Here is a 22,287-nt window from a genome sequence, read left to right on the forward strand (position 1 = left end):
AGAATTGTGTCTATGCTAGTGGTTCCATAAACAATGGATCAGTCACTGAGCTACTGAAACACTTAGGGTTTTCTCTTCAACTTGGCCTTCTCCTAGAATGAAAGGTGTAAAGCTGTCAGCATTTTTATGACTGTGGCCTCAGCAGCCACAGGCTGCCTCAGTCCCGTGAATACAAGAAGCTCCTGCTCAGAAAGGCTGTTGTGTGACAACCAGGAGCAGCACGTCAGGGTTCTCGTTCACTTGTCAACTGTCCTGCAAGTTTTAGGAAGAGGGACAGAAACATCTAGTTTAGAAAGAGAGGCTTAAAAATCTCATCTTGATAATAGCCGGAACTTCAAATTGGATCAGAACTGCAATAAGAAAAAGATAAACAAGACTGAACACGTTGCTTTACTTTTCAGTCTTTCTTCTTAGATCCTGGCTACCCTCATCTCTGCCCAGGGCTCAATTCTGGCAGTGCTTGGGGCCCAGAGAGAGTGCCGGGGATGGACCCCGGGGGAGCCACATGTGAGGCCAGCTCGTTAGCCCCTGTCCTAGCGCTCTGCCCTGAGCACGGTCCTTTTCATTTCCAGTGAAGGTGCCGGTGTCTGGGAAGAACAGGAAATGCAAGAAGGCAGCAGGACCAGTAAGGATTGGGGTGAAGATCCACAAAGTGGCTAATTGCTTGTGCCTGCTTGCATAGGACTTGGCGGGCCAAGTGGACCAACCCAGCAGACCTCTGTGGACTTTGTCTCAACCCCCTTAGTGGGTCCCCAAGAAAAAGGGGCTGGAAAGTGAGTCAGAAGCCCTTGCTAGGAAAACAGACTGACCACTCGCATTCCTGGAATCCTCTCAAATTTCAAGTCTTTAATTTTAAACGTGAAGGCAAGGCGACGTCAGCCGCTAGCACAGGAGGGCTGTCAGTGAGGTGGAAAGTGGACACCCGATCTTCAGACCCAGAAACAAGTCTTCTCCCCCGCCCCCCCCCCCAAAAAAAAATAGGAGAAACAGGCTGACCGGGCAGCTTCCACAAAACCCTTTGAAAGATAATCTGGACTGAGGCTATTTCCCTCCGAATGTAATCCAGCCTGCAAGGAGCTTGTGATCAGGGCTCGTCAGAGAACACGCCTGAGCATCTACTGACTGAAGCAGGTGACCGGGGGACCTGTGTCCCTTGGGAGGTGGGCTGGACTCCCCTGAAGACACTGATTGAGCCTGAGGAAGAGGAAGAGAGTGTGCAAGACAGCAGGCAACAACGGACCATATTTTTTCCTACACCAGAATTAATTTTGTTATTTTTTTTTGTTTGGGGGGCCACACCCACGGGTGCTCAGAGGTGACTCCTGACTCTGCTCAGGAATCATCTCCGGTGGGCTCAGGGAACATATAGGATGCCAGGGATTGAACCAGGGTCGGCTGCGTACTCTCTTCCCTGCTGTACTACCTTCTCCAGCCCCTGCTAGACCAGAGTCTAAAATATTTTTTTTTCCTGATCCAATAATCAATATATTGTTACTTCTCTAAGAGAAAGTTAAGAAAATCCAGCAGAGGCAGAACATACATGTAAAACGACAATACCACCACCCAACATGGCAATTGTTGATATTTTATGATGCATTTGTCGAAGTCTTTGACCCACGTGCCCTCCCCGAACCCCCCCCCAAATAAAAATGCTTTTAAAAATCTAGAGCATGTCCTACGTTGTGTTTCACACTTGCTATTTTTCAGAAATAATTTTGTGGGCACAGCATCGTGTCCGTCCCTGAGCAGAGCATTTCAGTCATCAGGGAGGCCCACAGGGGCTAGCTGACACCCAGTCTGGCATGCCCTACGTGCCTCGTTTTATTGGACCATCCTGCACTAGCCCCTCTACCAGAATGATGTAAAGAACACAAGACTCTCTGTTTGGAAACATGCACAGCTTTTCTAGACTTGGAAATTAAACCATAAAAAGTTTACTGAAAAAAAAAAAACCTTTAAAAAGCTCCTTAAAAACTCACACCATAATTGCTCCCCACCAAGCGTGGGCACTTGCAAGTAGTGGCACTGTGACAAATGTAGCAAAGCTGAAAGCAGGCTACACTAAGAGAAAGAAAAAGTCTTCCACTGGCCATCTGTGAAAATAAGGCATGTGGCCATTAAATGCAGAGGCTGTAAATATACACAAACTCCATGAAGCAAATGGCAAAAAAGGACTAAACTTCAAGCTCAAACAAATCAAAATGTTTAATGCATAGTTACCGCTGCTGGGCGGAAACAGCCCTGATCTTTGCAGGCTGCAAACTCGGCATGTATTTCAATTAAATACCCCCAAAAAGAAAAGAGAGAACAAGAAAGAAATGAAAGGACACAGAGGAAAACCATCTGGAACAAAGGGCTATAGACTCCTATACTCAATTTCTAGAAACAAACAGACCCTTTAATATGCACCGGCCTGTCGAGAATGTCGATTGGAATTATTGAAAGGCTGACATCTCGAGTGATGGATGGAAGATGACATAATACCTACGTGCCTTTTTGTCATGGGCTTTGAAAACGGGCTGCTCTGTGCTGATAATATTCACTGGGGGTGGAGGGGCTCTCCCACTCCTGTCCCATAAGAAGTGTTTCAAGACGCTCAGATTTAAGAAGGTTTCACGAATTATAAAAAAGCTAAGCAAGGAAAACATAGGGATCAAATAACCAACCTGTAAAGGAAAGCTACTTCGGATTTTCTAATAATTGAGAAAGCAGTTCCCTAGCCTTGTGATAGAAAATTTCAATATAGTGAGACTTCAAAAATAGAAAAAAGACAAATAGTCAACTTCAGGTGTTGTGTCTTTTTTGAAAGCAACAGGTAAATAATTGCATGTGAAGACAGATTAGAAATAATACCTTTATAAACAGAGATCATCAGATAATCTACATTATTTGAATTTATCCCTAACACACACACACACACACACACACACACACACACACACACATAATGCCCTTTAGTAAAACCTCCTGTCTTGCCACACTATTGCAGTGATTGATGATTCACTTAACATGCTTCTCCTTCACAAAGTTTTGCTCTAGCTACTGAAATTTCTAGTTTTAACTTTAAAAACTCATTTTAGCTAAAAGCAAAGTCTACAGAAAAGAAATTGTGAGCTAATAGTAGCATTTTCCACTGAATCCAGGGGTACGGGTTCCTTCCCAGGCAACCTTTCAAAGCAAAACCTGTAAGTCACAATTCTTCACATTCCTTCTTCTTAACTAAGGGGAAGGAGCCCGTGGTAGAGAAATGGGTGCTAGAACTACTGTGTCAATTTCTAAAGAGTTGGCACTGTTGGCCCCATCCATCAGAGGGCCAGTGAAACACCAGGAAAGAATGATGAATGTAAAATTATTATAGGGAGGCGTCCCATACACTTACTGCCATTTGTAATTATTGCTGGGTTGACACACTTTTTTTTTTCATTATTAAACATCCACATTAAGTCAACACCGGTCACTGTCATATTTATGTCTGACACTGTTAAAGGGAAAGAAAAAGTTGACAATGTCAGAGAAGAGAAGACAGTAATAGAAGGGTCTCCAAGTGCCAGAGTAGTAAATGCAACCTTTGTTTATAAAGCAGTCTATATAACCCATGGTATGGATTCTTATCTGACAGCTCGAAAGAGAAATGTGTCATCACTGGGTAAATTTTGTTTTTCAAATTCACATGTTAGTCACCAAATTTTCATCTCATTCTGTAGAAGTCTGAGAAGAATTTTCACAGTACCTCAGAAGGGAAAGACATTTCCCAGCGATTAGGATCTACAGTTACAGATGAATTCTGAGCAGATGCAGGTGTTAAGATTTCAGATACACTCTGGGCAGTGTTTACTGAGTTCTCTGCATCAAGAAATGTATGCATACATTTACATGTTTATCAGTGACTTCTGTTTTATATAGAACAGGCAATACAGACAAGTGTGTGCATGTGGACATGTTCAGTTCACTGATTTAACTTATCACCAAGCAATTGTGTCCAATTGTAAGTCATTTAATTCCTTATGAGCCAGGGGGCACGTGTAAGGCCTACCTAGACAGAGAGGTGGCCACAAGTATAAAACAAACAGAAACAGCAGTTTTATGATGGGGATATTTGAAGAGTTTTGGTCTTTCTGTAAGGAAGCTGTGGATGACAGTGGTCTTTTGCCCTGTCAATACATTGATTTTGGGGGGCCTTGTGTTCTAGGAAGATGGGAATTATCTGTTCTAGGAAGATAGATATTATCCTATCTAGTCCCAGAAAATAATCAGCTTAAAGCATTATCTCTTCCTTTGGCCACTAATTGGTTAAAGGTGCGCTTCTTTGAACCAAATGTGATGTCATGAAGTCAGATTAGGAGAGGCAGCAAAATATCCTGATGTGAAGGATTTTCAAAACATCTCTGTGCAAATGAAGACTAAGCTTAGGAAAGAGAAGATTTCTTGCCCTCCCCAAGAAGGCTTGCCTTCTCTGGGTTAACTGTAGGTGAAACTTGTGGCCCTAAGAGAGGAACCAAAAGGAGCACAGAAATTTCATTCTACACGTATCTGGGCTGAGAAACTAATGCCACTGACTCCCCACTTCTGAACTTCATTATGTGAAAAGAATTCATCCTCATGCAGTGATTAAACAGAGCTTCCTTGCCTCATGATAAACTTTGTCCCAACAATACCATCCTGTGCTGGAAACACTGTAAATTTAAAATGAATTTAATATAACTAACATATTTAATATAGCATCTTTGCTTAGCCTGATCTGCCTTAAAGACAAGGTCTCCTTTATATCATAGTGTTAACTATCTCATGCAATTTAGGTGCTGAATGAGAAAGAGAATGACAGCACGGGTTTCCACCATTAATGTTCACAACTAAAAGCACTCCATTCCTGAAGAATGTTAGAAACACTGAACAAAAATTAATTGTTGATGGTAGGGATGCTTTGGTAACAGAGTCATCCATTTCTCTGCCTTCTGATGAGGCCTGAGAAGGCGCTGTCCAGTGCTGGTTATCTAGTTTTCTAAATGGCTGGGAGCTGGACTTCACTATTCAAAAAACTGCTATGCACAGAAACGATAAAAATTCACAATGTGAAGTATGGTCTTATTGAGTGGTCACCACTTCAAACTACCATAAAATCAAAATATTATTGTAAGTCATACTAAGTCAGGGACCATTTATATCATATTCCCCAATTTGTGGGGTGAAGTGCATTTCAAACATACCACACCCAGTTAGGGAGACCTTGGTTACTGTCTTGGGAAGAAGGAAAATAAGCAAGGGAATCCTCTAATGAATTTTGTTATCAGTGGCCTTTGGGTATTTGACTTCGGGCCTCTATAACATCAGTTTTGCATGATTGGATAAGAACAAAAAGTAAGGTTTTTATGATCTCCTATTAGGTGTGGATACTTGAAATACTATATCAAAACCTGTGACATTGCAAGGCAAGAAATAAGAAATTTTTTAATAAACAAACATATAATGGTCTTTTTTTTTGTCTTCCTACTGGGGAAACTTACTTATTCATCTATCTCTACACTGATCTGTAACAAGGATGTATGATAGAAGATAACATTATTTTCATATACAATCAGGCTATAATTAACCAGAGATGACAATTATAAATAACACAGTGTCCCAGAGTTTCCAAGAAACCTGACATGCACAGTTCTTGGGTATGTTGAAACACTTCCAAGAAAAGTAAAGAGATGGAAAAGCTTTCAGAAATCTTCAATTAAAATGTGTTTCAGTAAAAATGACTTTCATTATGTGTTTTGGTACATATTACTGGAAAACATTTGTCTCGATCTTCACACCTCTAATTGTTTTCACTGTCCAATTACAGCTTTTCAGGATTAAGACCTTCTGGTAGGGACCAACATGATGGTCACTTGAAATGTGAGGACAAGTTAATGTGAATAAGGTTTGTGTACTCAAGAAAACAGATATCCACTCTAGGATCCAATTATCTGTATTTCAGGTCACGCACCCACCTTTTAGACTGATAAAAATCACTAGGCTGAATTCCTTTTATTTCCCCTTTTCTTTCTCTTGGCTCCTTTCTATCTTCCCCCTTTATGTGATCTCCCAGAAAGATTTCAACATGCTTTCTGAGCTTAAGAAGCATAGAATATTGTTTTAGGAGGAAAATACCCTTTAAGGATTCCAACACTATCAGAAGATCATTCTAAACTAAAATAAAATTATAATAAAATCTATTTCTTTCATTTAAAACTATGAAGCTGTGAACCAGAGTGATATTACAGAGGGTAGAGAACATTTGCCTTGCTTGCAGCCAACCTGGGTTCGATCCCCGGCATCCCACTTGGCCCTCCAGCACCAGCAGGAGTGATCCCTGAGTGTAGAGCCAGAAGTAACCCCAGAGCAGCAACAGTGTGGTAACAAAACCAAAAAATAAAACTATGAAGCCAAAGTTAAAGACAGCTACTGACCTACTTATGCATCATCATCAATACAGTTGGGTAACTATGAAACAATTGTTTAAAAAAAGATAGGTCTTAGGAAAATAAGTATACACAGTGCTCTTGTTTTATATGGAAGGAGCTGCGTTCACCTAAGTCAACTTGTTTCTAGATGACCAGATGTGCTAAGAACTATGGGGCCTTTATTCAGCTCCTGTATGTATGCTCACACATAAATGTGTCATGATTACCGTCAAAAAAATAACTTGATCTAAAGTATAAACACTATAAAGGCAGAAGCCGTATTTTCTTGCTCAACATAGACCCATTCTTAATATATAAGTTGCAAGTGAATAATGACTAATTAAGAGATATAACTTTGACATTATCTCATTCCCATGAGTTGCATAGCTCAGTCATTAACACCATAAAATGACATCAAAGCTAGTTCAACAGGATAAGATAATCAGAGTTTGCTTCACTTTCAAGCACCTCAATTTCATTCTCAGGACTAAGGGGTAACATAAGTGATGAATTAAGTCATATTTCTGTTGGAAAGCTTATTACACATTACAAAAGCTTCTCATAATATGAAGACAATAAAACCATGTTATAATATTTTCACACTTTTTTCACTTAAAAATCCACAAAATATAAGACAATGGTTGATCATGTAACCCAACTTCACTGATAGTGCAGGAGAGAGGAATTGGGGATGATAATATCCTGGGAAATGGAGAATCTTAATGGCGCGCAGATTTTATAATTCTATGAAAGAGAGGTGGGGGAAAAAAATCTGAACAGGAGGCAACTTAGACTCCTGCAACCCCCCAGTGGAAGGTGCTAATCAGAGAAATAAAACGAAGGATGACTGTGGAGGTAGAAAAAGAAGTGGCTGAAAGGTTCCCTAACAATGGGCAAGTATGGGCTAAAGTGAACGCAGATGGTTCCACTTCTCTTACTTAATCAAAAGGCTGAGCAGAGTCAGTGGAGCCAGCATGGAGTCCTGTGTTAGAACAACAGCTGATCTGTATTAGAGAAGATTAACTCGCAGTGCCATGGTGGAGGGCCCAGGATTAGTTTATGTACTTCCAGTGCCTTACAAGCCGTCAGCACAATTATTGCCCTCTGATGTGAATGACTGATCTGTAACCACAGCTAAACAGCATGCTGCTTAGGGGCCCAGGAGCTTCATGAAGATGAATTTCCATACCATCAAAGTGCTTTTAATGGGCTCCCTGATCCAACCACAAGGCCTGTTTTGCAAGTATATAGAAGTCAGGATGAAGGCTTCCTGTCCAAAAGGATTTGGTCAGTTGTCACTTGACAATTCCCAGCCAGCACAGGGGAGGGGAGGGGGGAGATAGGTAGACTTGTCTCTGCTTTGGAGGTTTTTTTTTTTTAAAGGGTACAGATGCTTGCTGAATGCAACCAACTGCTGTATCCACAGCTGAATTCAATGCGCTTAACAAATAATGGCAATTTAGCTATGCTTGCGAGGAATAGCTTGAGTCACTTTGCATTAGCATCTGGCTGAGTGTTAAACTCATTTCTACATGGGGAGCAAAGAAAAGGAATTTCTTTTCAAGCATCCTTTCAAGAATGTTTAAATATTTGAATATAAATTCCTTTATGCTTGCTATCATTCCTTCTTAGAGCTGTCACTTTGCTTTCCCCTTCCCTTCTGGTGCTTCGCTAGGAAAACGTGGTGTCCTCCTTACTGCACCAGTGTCACTCTGGGGAGGAGCTGGAGCACTCCAGCCTCAGCGTGGCAACCCCCTCCGGTGACAGAACAGCACTGGAAGTGTTTCCACAGAACCCAGAGCCCGGCTTGGACCCGAGAAAAGTGCCCCCTTGAAACAGGATCCCGCAAACACATCACCTTCGCATGCATACTGCTAGTGTCTTAGAAATTAAGCCTCAAAGCTCTAATACAAAACCTGGGAAGTCACCCAGCCCTCTGGTCAGTGATCTGCTTATCATGTGCAATATTTTTGACTCATATCTGCTTCCCACTTCGATTAATGTTCAAGCATTGCTAAGTTGCCAACCATTTCTGTCTCCAGAGGTCTGCTGGGAGCTTGAGGACTCTGAGAAGGGGGTGTTCAGTCACACAAGAAATTTTCCATTCAAAACATCAAAATTAGTATCAGGAGTATATTACTCGCAGCATTCTCAAGAATAACAGTTTCCACCTAGCTTAGACGAAAGTTGAATGATTCTATCACAAACAAATTCAGAAGTGTCATCTAGGTACAGTAGAATGATGATGTCTGAGTTTTAAGCATCATGTTTCCCTTGAAAATAAACTCAGATTTCCCCACTGTGTGGGGTCACCTCGAACCTGAGAGAGCTTTGCCCTGGAAGCGGATGAAGATCAGGGCTTGGTTCTTAGACCACGGGGATGGGTCTCATCCAAGCTTATGCTGATTAAAGATGATCGTGCTTTTTCAAATCCAGCTCATCCCCAAATACAAGATAAGCATCTGTGTAAAGCAAAACTTGCACTTGGACTCAGCGATTCCTAATGCCATTTCCTCTTAATACAGACGACATGGGGACATGGATATAAATTGTCGATATGGTTTGGAGACAGGTATGAGAGATTTCCGAAGCCTCCAGATTCGGGTGTTTTGGATTAGGATGGCATGGGCGTGTCTGCATGGACGGTAGGAGAGAGGGAAGGAGACCACCATGCCAGGTAAAAAGACAGGAAGTAAAGCATTGGGCAGTCAGTATTTTCTGGAAAGCTGGCTCTTTCATGGGCTTACCTTTTCTGTCCGACAGTTATTGAGCCCAAGACTATTCACTACGGCCACCTTCCCATCCAGCACCTGTTGTTCCCGTCGGAGTTGCTCTTTCATTTGTCGAGCTTCTTGGATTGCCTTGGTGACAGCATCATGGTCATTTAAATAACCTGAAGACAAGACATAATGAAGGACATGTTAGGTACAATCACTACTTTTTTTTTGAGGGGGGGTGGGGACAATGGTTACTGTCTGGCACATTCTTTCCTCGGTGAAATTTGCTGCAGTGAAGAACTCAGTGGGGATGACAACATCATACGTGATCAGTGGTGCCCAACAACTAAAATAAGAACATGGTATCTAAGTAATATGTAGCTGCTTCTGTGTATTTGGAAAGAAATTCAAGGCATGTGTTTGAAATGAACATTTTTGTTATCGGAGTATTTTGTTGTGCAAAAAATAAAACCCAAGTTTGGATTCTTTTTTGGTGGCAGGGTCATTTGAATACTAGCACAGGCTAAGGACTGGCACATACCGCCAGAGAATCTGGCAAAGTCCGCTTCGAGGTTGTGCATGGCACTGCTTGGTTTTCTAGGTACAGAGGTTTGGAATACACCGTGATTAACTGCCGGGAAGAAGTGCATCTCCCCATGAATCCATTTCTGCTGAAATAAACCACAGGTGGCAGTGCTTTGCTTTGTGGATGCAAACACTTTGAGAGTGGAGAGGCTAAATTTCAAGCAAAGAAAATAACCAAGCCTCTCTATAATTGTTTGACAAGAACTGGGAATACTGGTAGTCACGCTTAATTCACACTCTGAATAAGATGGTCAAGTGCCTGGTTTGTGACTGCAGCTCCACCATAGAGTATTGATAAAACACTGCCAAAATATTTCTTTTACAGAATAACTGGTATAAGGAGGAAAACTTATTTTTAAACTTAATTTTATAAAAAACGAATCACCTACGTATTTTGTGCACACACACCATTCTGATCCTTGACATAATCTTAGGGTAGAACACGGGTGGGAAGCAATTGTTTCGCAAATACTGAAACGAAAGCTAATATCTCATCTTTCATTCTCCCTATCTTTTAACTAGGGCATAAAATGGCATAAACTGAATCTATAATATGAAATTGCCCAGAAAAGGGACTTGTTTGTGACATGAGGCTAAATCTAACCAGATCCATTGGTGCATCGTGACAGATGGAGGGACTGGGAGACAGAAGGCAGGCACTAATCACACAGAAAATGACCGGCTTGCCTCAACATGTTCCATGGATTCCAGCAAACTTTACACCCTAATCCATTTTTAGAACAAAAAACATCTGGACCATAAATCCTCTAATCTGCCAAAACACGCTATTAAATCCCATGATTTGTTGAAAAACACTAAGATTAAAGAAAGGAAATATAAAATGGCTAACTGCCGTGTGAGGAAAGTGTTATTAATACTCTCCCTTTGTCTCAATTATGAATGTTCTGGTACTAAAGAGCCTTGTCTAATCATGTCAGATCACACATCCTCGCTGTATTGTCAGACTCTGTCTGATCTGCTGATTGCCAAAAAAGCAGAGAATACTTTCTTGCCGCTTAAACGTTTTTTTGTTGAGGAAGCAGGCGTCAGATTCGCCAGGGCTTCAGTGCCGGGAGGTTCTGAAGGATCCACGCCTTTTCCCTGGTTGCTACACGCGGACTAACCCTCATCTCCTCATCTCCTGGAGGCACACAGCTAAATTCCAGAGCAGTCAATCGGGAGAGGAGCCTGGAAAAGCCCCACGCTTTTGGCCTACGTTCCAATAAGTTCACTGGAACTTATTCAAAGGACACAGCAGTCCTGTTCATTACACATCCAATATGAATTGAAAATAGCTAGTGAGACCTAGGTCAGATCTCTAGGGTTAATATTGCTGTAAAATGGGGCTATTTCTGCCTCATCACATGATCAGCCACCTACATGTATTGTTCTTTAACTTAACTTCTATGCATGGACACGACTCCTCTACAAAGAATCTAGAAAGAAATATGTGCTTCCATGACAGTGATGATCTTAAAATTTGAGAGGTCTCATTTGGTAAGATCTTAAGATTGGCCCCAAGTTTCTGTCCCTTAGCTGTTATTTATAGACAACCTGGCAACAAGCATTTTTGTAGCCTATTTAGCTTCACCAGCGCACAAATATATTTGAAATTGTTTGGCACATGGCATTGAAGAAACGTATGAATTCTTTATGCGTTTTAGGTGCTGCCAAGATACCACTGTGTAGGAAAAAAATGCTTAATATAGATACCAAAGGGATGCAAATTACTCTGGGTGTGATCAACTGGCCAACATATGTTGTGCAATGGCTATTTCCAATCTGAGGTGTGTGTTCTTGTGCAGGTGGTAATAGCGGTCACTTTAAATTTAACTTTGGTGTTCAGACACTCTTGAGTTTCAGTTGGAATGTTACATGAAATTTTAGTATTTTTATCTGCCTTGCGAATCATCTGAGCCACTCATTACACAGGTAACTTTGCAGGTGACTGTTGATACTTGCCATCTTGTTCTCATTCCAGTCCCCAAATCCCAGCCTTGCCACTCCTCCCTCTCCCCTCTCCCTCGCCTTGGCTCTGCCCTCATCTCTGCTTCTGGTTCCCACTCCCAGACCCCGATAACCTTCAAGTTTGCCCTTCAGGGATGCCCTTCAGAGTCAACCATCCCCGAGCTGCCTTCCTCTCCCACCCTCCACTCTTCCGTGAGTGGAGGGAAGATCTGACCAAATGAGACTTCTCAAATTTTAAGATCATCACTGTCATGAAAGCACACATTTCTTTCTACATTCTTTGTAGAGGAGTCGTGTCCATGCATAGAGTAAGTTCAAGAACAATACATGTAGGTGGCTGCTCATGGGACAAGGCGGAAATAGCCCCATTTTATTTTATTTATTTATTTTCCAATACCACAAAATCCCCTGAATGCATGCTTCGGTCATTCCCCTTCACTTTTATTATCTATCCCATCTCCTCTGCTGTCTCCACCACTGTAACTTATTATTCGTGTTCTCCTAGAGGTCTTTCTCTAGATTTTGAATTTCCTTCTTTTTCCAATCGCATGTTTCTCTTCATCTTCTGAACTAAGCTTCTCAGAGGCGCACTGTCACAGTCTTCCTCTCCTTCCTCTCTTCCACCCACATTGCCATCTTGTTTGTGCCTCCCTAGTTCCTTTGACACCTCCAAAGAACATTTCCCTCCTGCTGCAGAAGACTGGTGATACCTCGGAAGTGAGAGTCCTTCTCTCCCCCCTCTTATTTTCATCCTCTCCCTCCCCGTCCTCTTTGCCTCCATGCCCTCCATCCTCAAACCCTTGCTAAATGGAGGGGCCGGGAAAGTATCATTCGGAGAGAAGTGAGAGGGAGAGAGAGTGACACTGAATGATCCACAGGATATAAAGAAACATTATGGTGGAATAATGGAAACAAAGAACATGAGAAGAACATGAGAACTGGTATTGAGTAGAACCGTGCCTTTGGAGGTGGTTGGGGGATAGGACAAGGAGAGGACAACTTCTCTGATGGGGGGGGGGTGAGCGTTCAGCTAGGAGGAGAAGGCGGTTAAGTGTTATTGTGTGAAACCCCAAAGACGACTGTACTATACACCAAAGTTCAAAATCTTATATAAAAAAGCACTGGAGCACTGTTGTCCCGTTGTTTATTGATTTGCTCGAGCGGTCACCAGTAACGTCTCCATTGTGAGACTCGCTGTAACTGTTCTTGGCATATTGAATACGACACAGGGAGCTTGCCAGGCTCTATGGTGTGGGCGGGATAATCTCGGTAGAAGAAAAAATAATCGCCTCTCTTAAAAGGACACTAGTGGTGGGGGCGGGGTCATGGGTGGAGGGTTGTGGGCACTGGTGAATGGATTGTTGTTGGAACACGGGATGCCGGGCACCGGTCATGAATAACTTTGTAATTTCATCTAAATTAATTTTTAATTAAAAAAATATCCTAAACATAGCACGCTCCCTGTCTTTTTCTGCTCCTTAGATGTTTGTCCAAGGTTAGAATCTCCAGAAAAAGCTCTGTACTATTGAGGTATGAAGTCTGCCTTGCGCATGCCCCGTCTGGGGTGGACTCCATATGGTCTCGGGAGCATCTCTAGGAGTGATCCTGATGAGCACTGAACGGGGAGTCACCTCTGAGCACTACTGGGTGTGGCCCAAACCCAACCTCCCTTTCACCTGAAAAGTATGAGTTAGTTTAGATTAAAATTAAAACCTAGTTAATTTTAATTTTACTGGCTACATGAATTGGAAAAAAATATGTCATTTCCAAGTTTCAAAGATGTCCATTAATTGGAGATAATGCTTGCTAGATAGCACAACTGTGAAGATCAAATGTCAATATTATCTCCCAGCACATCAGTGGTCTCCGAAAGTTCCTCAGGAGCTATTTGCAAAGCAGCACAGTGAAAATAGGTAAAATTTGGACATTAACTTTCAAGGATCTGGCTTCCTCCTGGTTGGGAAGTCTGACATTTGCCCAACTAACCATCTGACCAAGTTTCTATTTTCCTTACCTGTGGAATGAATGAAAGGTTGATGGAAGCGTTAAAGAAAATGCCACGTGAAAGAGAGGACGCAGGGCGCCCGGGGAGGTAGCAAACCCTGTTAACTCCTTTCCGCTTCCCCTTTTCGTTCTGTGGATATTCTCACCACCGCCTTGTTGGGTCGCTTTGAGCACATTACGTGCTCTGTGACAGGGTGTCGTCTCTGGTTGGTAGAAAGATGTACTGAGGCTCCACGGCGCCGGAGACCCCCTCCACAAAGGCACACAACGGACCTCTGAGGCTCACCTGAGGTGGTTTATTCTGCCATTATTAGACACTCAGTAGCCGGGAGGGTGTTTATCTAGGAGAGGTCTGATGCGCCTCAGCTAGGAGAGCTGACGTGGCTTCCTGCCAGCGCCTCACGGGAGACTGGGGAAGCACGGTGAGAAACCACTCGTGGAAGAAATGGCTGAGCTCCATCCTGCGACACTCACCACAACTGATTCAAAACAAAAAACTGGGGCTGGAGTGATAGCACAGCTGGTAGGGGCTTTGCCTTGCACGCGGCCGACCCGCGTTCGATTCCCAGCATCCCATATGGTCCCCTGAGCACCGCCAGGAGTAATTCCTGAGTGCATGAGCCAGGAGGAACCCGTGGGCATGTGACCCCAAGAACAAAAAAGCCCAAAGAACCAAAAAACAAGACACACACACACACACACACAAAAAAAAAACCAACACAAACAAAGGCCTCAGTGTTCCTTCTTGACCGTCACCAACAAAAGTCTCAAAATCTTAAAAATAAATAAATAAATAAATAAATGCCATCAAAGGTCTTTCCTATATATTTTCCAGCGCTGGAAGGGGCAACGTGGGCAGCTGGATGTGGCAGAGGAAACATCTGGAGAGAGTCGGAGGAGCAGCTGGGCTGCAGGGAGAGAGGCTGCGGTGGCAGAGAGGGACGGACAGAAGCAGACCAGGGCTGGCCTGTGTCTGCGCGTCCTCACCCTGGCGGCTGTGCCCGTGACCAGACTGCACGAAGGGCCTCCTGCATCGCAGGCCGTGTGAAGCAGAGACTGCTGCCTCGTGTGTGTGTGTGTGTGTGTGTGTGTGTGTGTGTGTGTGTGTGTGTGTGTGTGTGTGTGTGTGTGTGTGTGTGTGTGTGTGTGTGTGACCAGAGCCGGCCCACAGACCCCCAGAGCTGGGCGTGCGGCGCAGAACAGCTTCTAGTGCCTCTGGGCGGAACCAGCCTCTGGGGCCTGGACTTCAGACTTCTCCGAAATTTCTGCTTTCTGCCACCCAGCGAGGGCCACCTGCGCTGTGGCCCTGCAGCCCTCGGTCACGCCTTCCGGGTGCTCCAGCCCACGGAGGGGCGGTGCAAGCCTGGTGCACGGCCGGCCCCGCCTCCACATGCTCGGGCTCCCGGCTGCAGAGCTGGTGGCACAGAATCCGTGCCCTGGGAACCCTGGGAAGCATCTCCTGCACCTCAAGTCTCAGTCCCAGGTGCTGAGGCTGACGCCTCGTCCTCAGTTCCCCAGTGGCCTCCTCCGGCCCGCTTCCTCTCTCCCGTGGACTGGGCGTCAGGTCCATTTGAAACTGGTGCCCGAGTTTCTGAGTTAGCTGTGGAGGAGCCCACCCAGGGGTGCCACGTGGGGGAGAGTGTTTGAACAGGGCCTCCCGCGTGTCAGGCGCGTGCCCCGCTGCCCAACTCGCACCCCAGCTGCTGGATTCCGTCTCCTATTCTGCTCTCATCAAAAGTATCACAGGGCTGTGGAAAAGAGGCCTGGGGCCCTCTATGCGTGGGACCCGGGACAGGCCCTTGGAACTGCACAGCCCCCTGAGCTTGGCAAGGGGCATTCCTGGACCCCCAGGGGGCCCCGACACAGCCAGGCCCAAGCAACACCACATCCCTGGGCCCCTGTGCCGAACTCTTCAGCCTCCTTGGCGACTAGCATCGGGAGTGGCCCCCAGGGACCCCGGGATTTGCTGGAGGGTCCCCCAGATCTTGACTCTCCCTATGCACCAGGACTCTTCACGAGACCACCACAGTTCAGGCTTTCTGAAACGCGCCCAGAGCGAGAGCCTCAGCGTTCCCTCAGAAGCCGTTCCGGGATCAGTTCCAAGCACTGCGCCACGGCTGGACCGGCTCTCTGTGGCGTCAGACCCACGCGCTGGCCAGCAGGGCTTCGACCAATGCCCACCCCAGGGACACAGCAGTGACCACCCGACACAAGGCCAGGCTTTCTCCCCCGCCCCACCCGCTTGCTTTCCTGGAAGGACTGGCTCATTCCTCCGGGTTAAGAGTCAGCCAACGCCTCCCCCTGACAGGGCCTTCCCTGGTCCACCCACACCTGCACCCGGTCAGCATATGTGGTTCCCATTCAGATGCTCCTTCAAACCCGCCAAACACTTTCAGCATCCCAGTATCTTGCATTTTTTCTGATATCAGTCGCAAGAGGCTGTGACTGCTTGAGTTTCTTTTTCTTTTTTAAATTCCTTGGAACTCATAACAAAGTCTGCTGAAGGCATGAATACATTATTTCTAAGCTGAAAGTATCTGCTCTTCTGATTCCAAGTTTCAATATTGATGACCGATGCTATTACTTCAATGGGCGTCTCTGTCACAGGACGCGGCTTTCTCAAAATTCATGAATTTAGCAGATACTCTCCGGACGATGCCAATTCTCTATTCTACACAGGACTTCTCAGCTACAAGTGGAAGTATTGTCATATGTATTTAAAATGATTTCAAAAATTATGTTTTACCTTTTAAAAATATATATAAATATATTCTTCTTTATTGAGGCCACTTAGTGTCATCAAATTTGTGGCAGGTTGCTAAAAGTAGCAGGCCATAGTTATCTGCGAAAGCTTGCACGAATTAGGTAATAGGCAGTTTGTAAACTGTAAAGTGCTGTGAAAATGAAATTATTAATTGCCAGATATTGAGCAATACACCTAACTTCCTAATATTTCCTTTCCACCAAACTAACAATTTTCTCATTCAACTGCCTACCCTCAAAGAAGAGTTTTCTTCTTCAAAATGTAAGCTAATGTAACTTCAGGGTAATATCCCTCCTCCTGTCAGCAGATTTCAACTAAGCATGTTGTAGAACAAAGTAACATACTAAGGGTAAAAATATCTCCCTCATTTAAAAAAAAATTAAGAGGATAATTTTATTATTTTGACTTAATATCTATATCTCCATTGCCTTCGCCTCTAAGAATGAAGAGTAAGAATAAGAATATGTTCCAATATCTTCTCTAAATGTGGTAGAACAAAGGCCACAGGCTTCTAAAGTATCAATCCAAGACATTTATTTACTTTTACTCCAGAATGAGCAAAATGTTGGACATAAAGAAGGTATTTAAGCTGGAGGGAGAATGGAAAGGCTTGGAGTTCATGCTTTGCATGCAGTGGGCCTAGGTTCAACCCCTGGCACTACCTCGTCACTTGAGCCCTACTAGGAGTGACCCCCAAAGACAGAATTCAGGGTAGCCACTGACTTTCAGGAGTGACCCCCAAACCAAAACATATATATATATTTATATATATATGGTCACATATATATGTATTATGCATATATCACTGTCATCCCATTGCTCAGCAATTTGCTCAAGTGGGCACCAGTAATGTCCCCATTGTGAGACTTGTTACTGTTTTTGGCATATCGAATATGCCACAGGGAGCTTGCCAGGCTCTGCTGTGCGGGCGAGATACTCTCGGTAGCTTGCTGGGCTTTCCGAGAGGGATGGAGGAATCAAACCCAGGTCAGCTGTGTGCAAGGTAAATGCCCTACCTACTGTGCTATTGCTCCAGCCCATATGTATATATGGGCGCCAGGCTGTTTTCACTCAGGGCACCCCACGGGGGCAGGTGAGAACCCTCCCTGCCCAAGGGACCCAGCCCCAGCAGCTGACCTCCAATACCCAACCGCTGCCACACTCCAGGCCACTTTTCTGCACATTATAAGACACTTCCTACCCATTTTCCATAGTTCACTGTCACTGTATCACTGTTATCCCATTGCTCATCGATTTGCGCGAGTGGGCCCCAGTAATGTCTCCATTGTGAGACTTGTTGTTACTGTTTTTGGCATATTGGATGTGCCACGGGGAGTTTGCCAGGCTCTGCCATGATCACACCACCATATTTGATAGAGTTCAGACAGTAAGATAGTAGGCAACAAACCAAGCTACCGAGAGTATCCCACGTGCACGGGCAGAGCCTGGCAAGCTACCCATGGTGTATTCAATATGCCAAAAACAGTAACGATAGGTCTCATTCCCCTGATTCTGAAAGAGCCTCCAGTCGTTGGGAAAGACGAATAGGAAAGGCTGCTAAAATCTCAGGACTGGGAGGAATAGAGACGTTACTGGTGCCCGCTCGAGTAAATAGACAAACAATGGATTACAGTGATACAGTGATATACATATATATATGTACATATATATGTATATATAATACTAAAAAAACAATGACTGCATTAGGCTACAGCAAAAGAAACAGGAGGTTTCAACGGGAGACTTGGGTTGGAGAGGCTAGCTCTCTGTGGGCACTGATTTTCCTGAAATTAAAATGGAGCAATAAAACAAAGAATTTTAGAACTGTCTACACTGCAACAGGAACTCACTTAGGACCCCTAGGTAGTATTAATTCCCTCTAGGCACTTGTTTCTTATCTACAAAATGATAATATGGATTTGCTGTATCTTAGTGAGTGGTCTCTAATGCTAACATTTGCTTCAGTTAGAAAAAAAAAGGAAAATGTGTGGAAAAAAGTTAAAAGCATAATACACACGGACAGCAGAGGTGGAAAGAGGCAATAAGGAGATGGTTCAAAAATTATCCCTCATCTTTCTGGACTATTCTTGCCGTTTAAGGAGCCTCTTTCTCTGCAGCTGCCTATCATCAGGGACCACCATATCAAAAGCGTTCTTAGAGAATATGCCACAATACTGGTAACCAACCTCAAAAACCTACTTTCTATATTTGGAGCTAATAGACCTATAGCAAAGAGCCCCATGTCATTAATGCTAACTTGTTATCTTTTTGTTCGGAGTTTTCCGTGGTTTATTAATGGCATAACACATTAATTCTTCTTTCAGGGGTGACCTTTACAGCACCATTAATGCTCACAGCTTTTATCCAACTGCATTATTACTCATTACAGTTTCAGCTTTCAACGTCTGCATTTGTTGAAAAGAGAAAAGTAAATTGTAGTGGCCTGAAATCCTTGGAAAATACAAGAGACACGGGCAGAGTAGGGAGCTTCAGGAAACAGGGAAAGAGGGAACGGGGAAATCCAGGTGAAAAATGTCATTTAGAAAGTTCTAAAATATTTTGCCATACTTAATCCTTGGAATGCTAAAGTAAAACATCCTCATGACACAAAAGCAAATGCAATAGGTACCCTGTTAAATACACTGGCCCAAGTGGCACTGTAAAAGTCGTTTCATATTCCAGACCTGTGAGATTTATGGTCTCTGTATAGTGTAGAAGTGAATCATTCTTGCCCAATAAAATATTTTTTTTTTAAAAATTACACACTTTGGCTATGAAAGCAGATCTTATCTTGGTGTCCATGGCTGAATAGTCATTGAAAGTCAAAAGAGACCCAAATGATACCTAATCTCTCTCTCTCTCTCTCTCTCTCTCTCTCTCTCACACACACACACACACACACACACACACACACACACACACACACACACCTGTTTCAAACTTTTTAAAACTGAATTTTCCACAGTCTCTCACCACCTGCTTGCATCACAGCCTCACACTGACTGACTTTTAGAAAATAGCCTGGAATTCTACCTTGTGGAGATTGAACCATTTCAATCACATTCCTACAGATTCTTCCACCCTACAATTTCTCGTAATTTTATCTTTTTTTTTTTTCATTTCCAGCAGCTTCAGGAAGAGAAATGGGGTGGGGGGAGAGATAGACACAGAGACAGAGAAGGACAGAAAGAGACAGAGAGACAGAGAGACAGAGACAGAAAGACAGAATTTCTCCATTCGTGTGGGTGAGAGGAGCCTTCCAAGTGGTCTGGAGGATCAGCAACTCCTCCCTGCAGTGCTCAGGACAGCAGTTCAAGGTCACAGCACCAGGGGTTGCCTGGCCCCCACACAGCAGTAAGCCCAGGAATGCTCAGTGAACCCCCAGAGGCCAAGAATGGAGCTGGGGATGCAAGACAATTACCTTAACCCTTTATTTACCTTAACTCTGTATTTCAGTTTTCACTGTTCGGGTCACACTCCCTGAAGCAAAGGGTGCTGGTGAGGAAAGAAGCTTACTTACCTGAAAGGTCACTGTGCTTTCAAGGCTGATCCTGTCCCACCAGTTCTTTTCCTGGCTCATTATCACCTAGTCCTCTCCCCTGACTCTTTGCTTTGTACCTCTCCCTCCCCCTCTCCTGGGGCACACCAATGACATCTGTGTACGTCTGGGGAGAACCTGTCCAATCACTCTATCTACTCAACTCAGCTAGTCTCCGGACTTTTCCTATTCTAAAAAACTCTCCACTCAACTGTCTCTCAAAATACAGCTTTCTCAACAATGTTGGTCTGTACAGTAACTGCTCCTACCCCCCGCCCCGCCCCCAGGTATTGTTCACATCTTTGTAAGTGGAATTCTGCTAAACCTCTCTAGAATGCTGTCAAATTCTTCCTATTCCGGAGTTCCAGCTAAATCCTAATGATTTTCCTTTCTATGTTAACTTTTCCATAGAGCGTGATACCATCCCATAACCTCCTTTTCAAAACTTCCATTTCCCCCCGAGAATAGAAGAATCCACTCCTCAGAATCAGTTTTTCCATTAAAAATAAAAGTATGCTTTTAAAAAAAATGCTTAGGGATACCTCGACATTTTCCTTTCATAGTTGGAGTCTAATTGTTTCCCTTAGAGCGGGAAGGGGTGCTAAATTCAGTGATTCTATTATACGGAAAAGAATCAAGGAGAACTTCTTTCTGTGACTTTGTAAACCAGGGCATAAAGGGACCCTGACTTGCTCTCTGCTCTCCATCTTGTCCCACTGGCACTGGGGAAGGTGAGCTGCCAGGGTCCGGTCAGCCCCATGGGAAGAAACCAGGTTACAAGTCTCCAGGCAACAGCCCTCTGAGTGAGACATCCTGCAAAAGGGCCATCCACCCTCAGTAAAATCCAAACACAGGCCAATCCTAAGAGAGACAAAGCCAGATAAAGCCAGTCGAGTAAACATGATTTTAGATACTAGACTCCTCATGCTTCAAAACCATGATATATTTAAATGCTGGCGCTTTCAAGCTGCTGAGTTTTAGGCTAATTTGTTAGCCAGCAAAAGCTAATACTGTGGGTAATACTTATGATTCTTTGCCCCACTTGTCTTGTGATTTTTTTTGTACAGATGATTTCCATAGCCTCACTAAGGATTAATTTCCATAGCTAACATTCTATCTCCACACCCCCTTAATATACCACATTTACACTGACGGTTTTCTTCCGAGTGTCTCTCCCTACGTCCTTATACTTCCAATTCAATAGTTACTAAATCTTCAGATTTAATGTATTTTCCACCAAGCCTGCTTTCACCCAGTTTTCTCTATCATATTGAGAGGTAGTATCCTTGTTATTTTATAAATGTAAGTTCCAAGACTTCCCATCCCAAACTTGACCCACACCAAGTTTTCTATTGTGGATAAATTATGTCAGTTTTTTTTTAAGTAACATTTCAATTTAGTCTTCTACTTTGCTTCAGTGCTTATTCCTATTTCAAACAACTTATTCCTATCCTTATATTACAACAATGGTTTCCCTGATTCCAAGCTCTTCCTGCTGCGAATATTCTTCCTCAAGTTTTGCTGAAAATTTTTGATCTTGGGATAACGTCCAGTCAGATTCCATCTGCCCCTTTCAGTTTAAGCTCTTTCTAATCACAAACTCACTCAACATTCTAGCAGAATTGGTGCATTTATCAAAAATATGCTATTTTATTCTGGTTTCCCTTATAGACTAAAATGTCCAACCTATCTCTTCTTCAAGACTCTTTATGAATTAGTCTCTCTCCAACTTAGCCCTCCTTGAGACATCAAAAATAGAATCCAACAGTCTCATCTTTTTGACTGCAGAATTGTGTCTGTGCTCTGGAATCACACTAATGATGATTTGTCCTTCTTAGACCAATGAATGGATTCATGAACTCCTCGAAGGCTGGTTAGTATCAGCCTCCTGAATGCAAATAATGCACATATAAGTGAATGTGGGTTGGCCTGCAGTCTGATTTACATTGACTAATAATAAACAGATAATAAAATTAAAATATTTAGTTTTTTAAAGAACATTCAGGATGGCAATAACAGGGAACCCATTAATTCTAATATTCTGGTGTGTTGAAGTAAATCTCAAGTAGCACAAAACTAAATAAACCTCACATCCTGGTGGCTGACTGCTGATGCAGGCAGAATATTCTTTTTCAGTTTTTGTACTCAGTACACATCACCAAAAAAAAAAAAAAGGAGATACATGTCAGTTCAAGTAAAGAATGTCACCTAACACCATCCCAGAAACATCATTTCCTTTCATTACTCATTTAGGTCTCTGTTGAAAGTAAAGTCAAGAATATC

At 43.4% G+C, this 22,287-nt stretch overlaps 1 protein-coding gene across 6 annotated transcripts in view; it reads right to left on the reverse strand.

Moving 5' to 3' along the window:
- Positions 1–22,287, reverse strand: part of SOX5 (SRY-box transcription factor 5) — a 439,034-nt gene that overhangs the window by 24,901 nt on the left and 391,846 nt on the right. For all 6 annotated transcript variants that reach the window (XM_055118342.1, XM_055118344.1, XM_055118343.1 and 3 more), the window contains exon 11: positions 9,176–9,321. In XM_055118342.1, coding sequence (XP_054974317.1) covers positions 9,176–9,321 — 146 coding nt within the window. The remainder of the gene's footprint in view (positions 1–9,175; positions 9,322–22,287) is intronic.

The sequence above is a fragment of the Sorex araneus genome, chromosome 10 (assembly GCF_027595985.1).
Source record: "Sorex araneus isolate mSorAra2 chromosome 10, mSorAra2.pri, whole genome shotgun sequence".
Lineage (NCBI taxonomy): Eukaryota > Metazoa > Chordata > Mammalia > Eulipotyphla > Soricidae > Sorex > Sorex araneus.